Source organism: Hordeum vulgare, chromosome 4H (genome assembly GCF_904849725.1).
Source record: "Hordeum vulgare subsp. vulgare chromosome 4H, MorexV3_pseudomolecules_assembly, whole genome shotgun sequence".
In the NCBI taxonomy this organism is placed as follows: domain Eukaryota; kingdom Viridiplantae; phylum Streptophyta; class Magnoliopsida; order Poales; family Poaceae; genus Hordeum; species Hordeum vulgare.
Genome location: NC_058521.1, coordinates 256,117,802 through 256,126,564, shown reverse-complemented (window position 1 = coordinate 256,126,564; position 8,763 = coordinate 256,117,802). Strand labels below are relative to the sequence as shown.

The following is an 8,763-nucleotide window of genomic DNA, read 5'->3' as shown; positions in this document are numbered from 1 at the left end:
TTACCCTACAAAAGTTCAGTTTAAGATTCCACGGGTCTTCTATTTTTACACGGCTTACATGTAGATTTAATACATATAAAGAAACGGGCAAGCGACCTTCAATTTCATCTTCAATCCAAATTTTGTTGACGTATTCATCCTCAATCGGGATTAGTACCGCTATGAAAGAAAGACGAATAACGAATTATTTATTAAAATTGCACCATAGCTAAATTTTTTATTAAATGTTTAACATGTAAAATAATATCATATTCAAATTCTACATATTTTTCTAATCAAATTTCATATATAATAAGTTAAATTTGAAGTTACGATTTAAAAGATATGAGTATTTTAAAAAACATTTAATAAATCACTGTTTCATACTCAATTTGATATTCTTTGGGTTGACATTTTCAATGTATCAATCAGCGTTTGGTCAGTTCAATACGTGAAACAAATCACTGCACGGTGCCTACCAAAGCATCTTATATGGAACGACGGCGATTCAGGCAGCCTTTTTGTCTGATTACAATTGCAATGGAGGTGTTGCAGTTCTTGGTCAAATTTTAAGTTTCAGCCTTGTCTGAAAAATACAAATCTGTTGATGAAAAATTCTTTTCGAGTTGTTTTATTTATTTTATTGTGTATTGGATCTAATGCTTAAAGCTGACCGAAGATGATCAACCTAAATACTTTCGTTCTTCTGATGTGCTACCTCATGGCGCGGTGTGGAAGCAATTTGGAGACCTAAGCTGAGGAAATGCTTGATTATATCATTCTTACCCAACAATTGCCAATTTTGCTATTTATTCCATGTTTTGCTTGTAGTTTGCGATGAAAAACATGTTTTGTGTTTGTTGCTTCACAACTGCAAGGATGGTATGTTGTTAACAGTTTGGTCATCCCGTAGAGGGAAGCATAGATGAACGGAAACACCGGCCAGCATTAAACAACACGACGCTCTATCAAACCACGTTATACATATTTTTATTTCTCGAGATTTTAGTTCCTCATTTTGTTGCTCGTTAATGCATTGCATTCATCTGGTGGAAGAAAGCCATAGCATTACACGTGCTTCGCTCGCTTAAACTTGCAGAACTGTCGCAGATGTGGTAGAATAGATATTCCAGCAGAGTAATCGGTGGACTGTTATTGCAGCGGAATTATTGGTGGACTGTTAATGCAGCAGCAATTATGTTAATTTGAAAATGCAAACCCAGTGTCATCAAATTGATGCAATGAGGATTTAATTTGGGTGCATGGATAGTAGGAATCTGTTTAAACATCACTTTTTTCGAGCAAGCAGTCAAGTTCGTCCGGTGATGATCAAACGAAATACTTCCGTTCTTCTAATGCAATATCTCATAGCTTGGTACGAAAGTGATTTGGAGACCTAAACTGAGGAAACACGCTATATTTAAAAACAGTTCTTGTTACAATTTCATATTCTTTTAATAGTAGCTTTACAAATGAAAAATATTTTCCTTTCGTGTTATATTTTTTTGCGGTGTTTTTTTCTTGGTATATGTTCCTTCACATCAGGAAGATTGCCCTGATGTTAAGTATTTTTTTAAACTGCACACATTATACCAATCAATAAAAACAGAGTGTGGAAACTGCCTGGACATGATATGTTTCCAAGAATCTTTGTAGAAATAACATCACATAATAAAATAATATTGCAAATAAGCTCCTGCAAACAACCAAATCTCAACCGCTGGTCAAACGCCAGCGGTCAAAGCAGTCTTCTGATCTTTAGATTAGCTGGGGGGAGGCTTTGCTTCCCTCACTAACGCTTGTCTTGTAGTCTTGAAAACATTTTTTATCTGTTTCATGCACAATTTGGTTTCTTAAGTGTCTTAAAGATGATCTATCTATTTCTTACAAATTTGGTTTCCTTTGTGTTTTGGTTACCTACCCGAGGGGCCTATGGATGGACAGCCCTGCCCATGCTGTGTCTAGTTTGCCTTTGGATAATAACAAGTGAATGTTCATCAATGATCTCGCTTTAAAATTCTGTTTTTCTTGAGATGAAAGCGTTTGCTGACATCCGATTAAGTTTGGTCAAACAAAATACCTCTAGTTTTGTAGTGTGTGTTTTCAGTCCTATAATGATGAAATTTGTGGAACGAGCTACGATTCAGGTAGCCCCTTTTTCTGATTTCAGTGGCAATGGAGGTGTTGCGTTGCTCACTGGCAAGGGAACAAAAATACTATGAATCACAGGAGGCCTTATGAACAAGATATTTGACTGAACATGATCAGAGGTTTGACTGAAAAAACAACCTCATGATCTTAAACTCGCTCGTAATGAACGTGATCTTTAACTGACTGGACAATTGAAAGAAAACACATAATAGTGGCACGGCTATTTATTTGGTTTCATATATTTATAATTGTTCCTTACAAACCATGAATAACTACAATTCTTACCTATCTAACAATTGAATGAGTAAATCCTCTGCTCTTCAGATGAGCTGAGGGGGAGGCTCTGCTTCACAACTTGAAGAATGGCCTGTTGTTAACAGTTTGGTCATCCTGTTGAGGGAAGCATAGATGAATGGAAACACCGGACAGCATTAAACAACATTGCCGCTTTATCAAACTGCGTCCTATTACCTGTCTTTTGGCACATTTGTTACCATTAGACAATGTGACTATTTCTTTTCTTGAGATTTTATTTTTGTTTGTGATTTCGTTGTTTCATTTGGTGGACGTGACATAATTTTGATTTCTTGATGTTTTGTTCTGTAAACAATCAATTCTGGTGGTGTTTCATTTCTTTTAGTTTCTGTTCTGAGATTGCGTTCTCGATTTAGATGGAAGTGAGTATCCTTTCCCCAGCTTATCGACTATGATTATACTGTGCGCAAATATCTGAGTATTCTAAGCGAGAAATCTGATCCATCTTGCCCAACAATCCCTGCCCCCTGTTCTCTGTTCGTATTTTACCTTTGTTTTCTCTGTTTATATTTTACCCTTTTTTTCTCTTTGTTGGTATTTTACCTTTATTTTTCTGTTCGTATTTGTAAATTGGATGGAAGTGAGGATCCTTTCCCCAAATGATCGACCATGATTATACTGTGCACAGCTGTAATCCCACCGGGATTCCAAGCCAGAAATCTGATCCATCTTTGTTATCTTTGCCACCCTGTTTTTTTTATTTCGTTTTGTTTTTACTATTGATAAACTGAATTGAAGTGAGGATCGTTTCGTTTTGTTTGTTAGTCCCTCTGAATTAGTATATATTAGTCGGCTTGTCACCAGATAATCCTCTTAGTCGGTGAGGCATTACGCGATGCTTGCCTCGATAGTTACCCATCCGCCCATAATGTAAGACGTTTTTGCAAGGTAGTTTTATTCTTATGCATTAAAAGGATTTGCATGCATAATAGGTGTCATCTGTTTGTAAATTAATTTCAGTTTTTGGGTTCTGTTTTATGATGGGCTGAGGTGATGCTAAAACAAGATATTCCTGAGATTTTCTTTGAGGAATACAATATCTAATGTTTGTTTTCTTCTATACACTTGCACATGTTTTATCCATTACTCCGTCCCATATGATTGTAGCTTCTGCTGTGAATAGCTACAATATACAATGGGCATCTACAATACTTATTCCCATAAAAGAATTGTACATGATCCAATACTCAATTATCTGTTTAGTCTAGTAGTCTTAAAAACATCATCTGTTTCACTCAATACTCAATTTTTTTGTTGGCATTCTGACTTGCCAATGGAAAAACCATATGAATCTTTGACCTGTTCGGTTTAACATTTTAGTTCATGGTGCATTATGTGTATAGATCCAACGATGGACAACTATTGCATCATTGGCATCGGAAGCTCAAGAACACTCATGACAAACAAGATCAGGCCTTTTATTTATTTATCAAAATAAACAATTAACATTATCTCAACTTACTCACAGTGAACACATGATCAGGCCTTTTGATCTAAGTATACAATTAACATTGATCTTAACTGACTCATGGTCATTTAACTGACTCACCATGAACACAGCCCTTTAACTGACCAAACTGACCAAACAATTAAAGGCAAACAGTTCGGCGCAGCTCGATTTCCTATACAAAGATGCTTAAATAACGCTGACATTTGTTTTTTAAGAATAGCCGACATATATTTCTAGTTGTCCTTTACATTACAAACAGCCTAAATGACTCATGCTAGAAATCAATTCAGATATACACACAGACTAACAAACCGACTACAATATATAGCAAATAACTACCATACTTGTTTGTATAAAAGAATTGTACAAGATCCAATACCACCATCTCTAGGAATTTCAATCCAAGGTCCTAATCTCCTTCCCCACCAACAAGCTCATGCTCTGCACCATAACTTCTATGCCAAGGTGTACTGACATGCGCAAAATGTTCACCAGCTCTTCTACAAGAAGTAGGTCAGCTGCTGCTTCTTCCTCGGCCCTCCTTCGCCGTAGAGTTCGTTCCACTGCTTCAGTTCTTTCATGACGGCACCCTCCGCGGCAAAGCTCGCTGCAACCTGCAATCCACAGACGACGTTCTGTGATCTGTTTATGTAGTTCTACCAACACAAACATGCAGTGCAGGCCAGGGCAGCAAGCAACTCACCTGATTCTTGGCCTGCCTCAGGTCTTCCATCGTCAGTGGCCTAAGGTCGATGAATGCTTCCTTGTCACCTTCAGCCTTGGTTTCTGAACTATCCTCTTTGCTTTCTGAACTGCCCTCTTTTCTATCTGATGAATCCACCTTCTCTGAATTGTTTTCTTTGTTATCTGAACTCACCTTCTTGCTCTCTGACTTGCCTGAATCCTCTGCTGCCGCGGCGGTTTTCTGTTCCACCTCTGTTTTCCTTCTTTCCTGAGGCATCAAAGTAGTATATAGCTGTTTGTTCATGGTTGGCTCAACAGCAATTCAAAGACATCAAACAGTAAATGCAAAAAAGTTAAGAAGCAAAACATTTTCTGAGTAACCTTACCATCTCTTTCAACCGTTCTTTCTTCAGGAGCTCCCTAACCGGTCAGTAAGCAGCTGTAACACAAAGATTCTGGGTGCAAAAGGAAAATTAACAACTTTCAGTGATTCAGTCAGATTGACAGTAACTACCTACTGAATCAGGTTAAATAAAAATGCACAAACCTTAACATCACTGCCGCTGTAACCTTCGGTCATAGCTGCAAGCCAAAAGGGACCGGGTGGGGGGCGGTGCTCACCTGCGCCACTCGCGGAGGAGGGCGCCCTCCTCTCTGCCCATCTCGGCCAGCGACTGCAGGATGAGGCCGTCGTCGTCCCCGCCCCCGAAGTCCGAGTCGGGGAAGAAGGGCGAGGGGGCGTACCCGTCGGAGACGTAGCGGACGGGGACCGCAGTGCCATCGGAGTCCACGGCGATCTCCTCGTCCACCACCTCCTCCTCCTCCTCCTCGGGACCGGTGTCTGCGAAGGAGGGGTACCCGGCGTCCACGAAGGAGGCGTACCCTCCCGCGCTGCCGTCGGCCGCCACGGCGTCGGTGGTGTCGTCTTCAGTGTCGTCGAAGGGTGGGAGGCGATGCGCTGGAGGTCGTCCGCGGCGCTTCCGTCGTCGGCGGCGAAGAAGGGGTCCATGGTGGGCTGCGGCGGCGGTGGTGGTGGCTCTCCCACGGAGGTGCCGCTGATGCCCGGAACGTTGGAGGCGCGCGCCATCGAGGGAGCTCGAGATGCGGCGGATCTTGGATAGAATAGATTGGGGCGCGACGGAGGAACCGTCATGTTCTCGTGCGGATAGGATAGATCGACTTACAGAGGGACTGTGGGTTGAATACCCAAAAATGGAGGGGCTTTTCTACAAAAGTGCCGACGACGGACGACAGAAACACTACGCGCTTTATTATTACTAGCAAAAGGGCCCATGCGTTGCAACGGGAGAAAGAAATACCACACGCTCTTAATTTTAAAAAATGGTCTATAATCTGAGAATTTGTAGTTACGACACAAATAAAGATGGTCTTATCCTACAAAAATGCAGTTTAAAATTTCACAGGTCTTCTATTTTAATACGGCTTGCATGTAGATTTAATACGTACAAAGAATCAGTCAATTGACCTTCAGTTTCATCTCTAATCCTGATTTTGTTGACGTGTTCATCCCCAACCCGGATGAGTACCGGTATGAAAGAAAGACGAATAATGACTTATTTATTAAGATTGCACCCTAGATAGTATTTTTATTAAACACTTAACAGATAAAATAATATCATAATTAAATTCTACATATTTTTCTAATCAAATTCCATATATAATATGTTAAATTTAGAGTTACGGTTTAAAAGATATGAGTATTTTAAAAAACATTTAATATATATACTACGAGTTTAATGTCATAAACAGTAAGGGCTTTTTTTGTAAAATTACCTCGGTGGGTTATCCGACAGAAACAATAGCCTCTTTATTATGTAAAGATATTCTACTAAAACCTTATTCTAACATCAATTCTCTTATTCTCACACCACTTGTGTACCGAGGAAAACCACCGGCAAACTGCACCCATAAAAAGCAATCAAAATCCCCCACCCCCCACCTTCCTACCATCCCTACCCAACTACCCCGAGTCCCCCACCTCCCTCCACCTTCCTCCCATCCTACCCTGCTCTTCCGAACTGCCACAGCCCCGCGGCACTAGGCACGCCGCCTTCCTCCGCTCACCGGCGAGTCGTGGCTTTTCTCCTCATGCCCCTAGGACACTCTCTTCGCGGGTCGATGCTGAATCTAGGATTGGGTGGCCCTCCACTACTGGATCCAGGCCATGGCGTCCCCTCGCGATGCCCCGTCCGTGGATCCGGAACTAAACGCTGCACGTGCGCCTACCAGCGAGCGCGGCCTCCCGTACACGCGGCGGCTACCACGGGATGACCATGGGATGCCCCATGCAACGGCTACCATCATGTACCCCTCCCACGCCGACGAAGCTAACGGCGGAGATACTCCTCCTACGAACTCACCCCCGACCATCTCGGCCTCTATGGCCCTCCTTTCATGTCCCTTCATCGATCCGGCGGGATCCATGTCGTTCTCTCCCTTCCTCGATCTGGCGAGCTCCATGCCATCTACCTCTGTGAGATTCGGCGAGCTATAGGCCATCCCTTGTTGTTGTGGGGTGGCTTCCGAGATGCCACGGCACTCTGCCTCAAGATCCCCTCCACCCCGTCACCTCCACCTCCACAGCGGATCCCTGGATGTGCGTCCATGAGCTCCTCCAACTGTTGTGGTTCTGTTGATGTTTTTTTGAAGCTCACCAAGTTTTATTTTGTAGTTCACCAAGCTTAATTCTTCTCCGTGACGAGGATTCCATGCTCCCTACCCCCGAACCACACATCCAGGAGCTCGTTTTAGCCCACGGCAGCCTCCGTGCGTACGGAACCACCAGTCTTCCTTCGAATCGTGGCATGCAGTATGGATCATGTGAACACGCAGTGCAAATGGTGCATTTTTTGTTTGAGGATTTTGTGCATAAAAATTACAGGGACTCATTTTGTCTTGGCGACAAGACTACATTCAAAAAATACAGTTTGAAGTATGTGCACATGTAGTGTAGTCGGTGCTTTTTCTGTTTGGGGCATAAAAATTACAGGGACTCATTTGATTGCAGTTCCTTGGAAAACATAGTGATGTTCATACTTTAGCATGCAGTTTGGACGATGTGCACATGGAATGGAATGTAAAATAGTGTTTTTCCATGTTTGATGATTTCCTTGTTGTAGTGCGTTGGTCCACGGCCCTGCAGCTTGGTAGCCCCCCCCCCCCCCCCACCCCCTCGCCCCGCCAAAACGAAATTAGAAAGCTCTTGTTGTTGACGCAAAAAAAAGTGATGCGGTTCACTTATCGGTAATGTTATGGTTCGCTTATGCCCAATGTGAAGCCGAGTCTACTTCATCGTCTAAGAAAAATTTAGGTGTGAAAAACAAACCATGTAGTGCACTTGCCCACCTAATGCAGTGCGGTTTTCTATCCAAAGCAGTACGTTTTTCTGTCCGATGCGGCTCCCTCGTCAAGGTTGCTCACACGAAAACAGAGTTTCTCCATTTCGGTAAAATCAAAATAGCTCTTAAACCGTAATGAATTAAAGAGGGTGTTATACAAGAAAAAGTTATGACTCGTCGATATCTTTCCAACCTGTATCATTTTCATCATTCCGATGAGCAATTTGGAAAAATTAACGAAAATACGCCCGCTGTCACTCGTAGGCAACCACACCATTTTAAAAAATAATTTTAAACCATGAGGAATCTCAACAAATGACCAACATATAAAATTTTAGCCTATTCCACAGCTTTCCAACACCGTATCACACGCCTCGTTCTGATGAACGGTTAAAAGCTGTAGTGAAAACTGTTCCCCAAAAATCAAAAAAATTGAAAAACAGATTTTCGGATTTCAGAAAATTTGAAACCGCTCTTAAACCGCAAGCCATTAGAAAGTGCAATCTACAAGAAAAAATTGTGCCTCGATTATATATTTCCAACATCATATCGTTTGCTTCATTTCGTTGAGCGGTTGAGAAAAAAATACAAAAATACGCTCGATGCCACCCATGAGGTGCCCACCATTTTCGAAACTGCTCTTAAACCATGAGGAATCGCGAGACGTGCTCAACAGGGCAAAGCTGCGCCTTTTCCATAGATATCCAACGGTATATTATATGACTCATTCGGACAAACGTATAGAAACTCGAGTGAAAACGGTGAAGAAAAAACGCATGCAATTTTTTCTGCTCACATTGAGTGCTCATTCGATAGGCATGCAAT

At 41.9% G+C, this 8,763-nt stretch overlaps 1 protein-coding gene, 1 long non-coding RNA gene, 1 other non-coding gene and 4 pseudogenes across 3 annotated transcripts; 5 read left to right on the top strand and 2 right to left on the bottom strand.

Annotated features, from left to right (window-relative positions):
• The first annotated feature begins 650 nt into the window (after window positions 1-650).
• LOC123451548 lies at window positions 651-744 on the top strand (annotated as a pseudogene).
• A 550-nt stretch (window positions 745-1,294) lies between these two features.
• LOC123451549 lies at window positions 1,295-1,390 on the top strand (annotated as a pseudogene).
• Window positions 1,391-2,801: 1,411 nt separating this feature from the next.
• On the top strand, window positions 2,802-2,890 carry LOC123451540 (annotated as a pseudogene).
• Window positions 2,891-3,019: 129 nt separating this feature from the next.
• Window positions 3,020-3,114, top strand: LOC123451534. Its single transcript, XR_006632381.1, has one exon. It is a non-coding gene; the product is annotated as a small nucleolar RNA Z103 (small nucleolar RNA).
• A 934-nt stretch (window positions 3,115-4,048) lies between these two features.
• Window positions 4,049-5,019, bottom strand: LOC123446362. Its single transcript, XM_045123001.1, has 3 exons — window positions 4,966-5,019; window positions 4,599-4,847; window positions 4,049-4,509 (listed from the first exon to the last, which is right to left on the bottom strand). Exons 1-3 carry the CDS (start codon window positions 4,966-4,968, stop codon window positions 4,396-4,398), a joined length of 366 nt encoding a protein of 121 aa, XP_044978936.1. The 5' UTR covers window positions 4,969-5,019; the 3' UTR covers window positions 4,049-4,395.
• Window positions 5,020-5,150: 131 nt separating this feature from the next.
• Window positions 5,151-5,795, bottom strand: LOC123446361 (annotated as a pseudogene).
• A 760-nt stretch (window positions 5,796-6,555) lies between these two features.
• Window positions 6,556-7,695, top strand: LOC123446360. The gene is made up of 2 exons (XR_006631330.1): window positions 6,556-7,196; window positions 7,272-7,695. It is a non-coding gene; the product is annotated as an uncharacterized LOC123446360 (long non-coding RNA).
• Window positions 7,696-8,763: the final 1,068 nt, after the last annotated feature.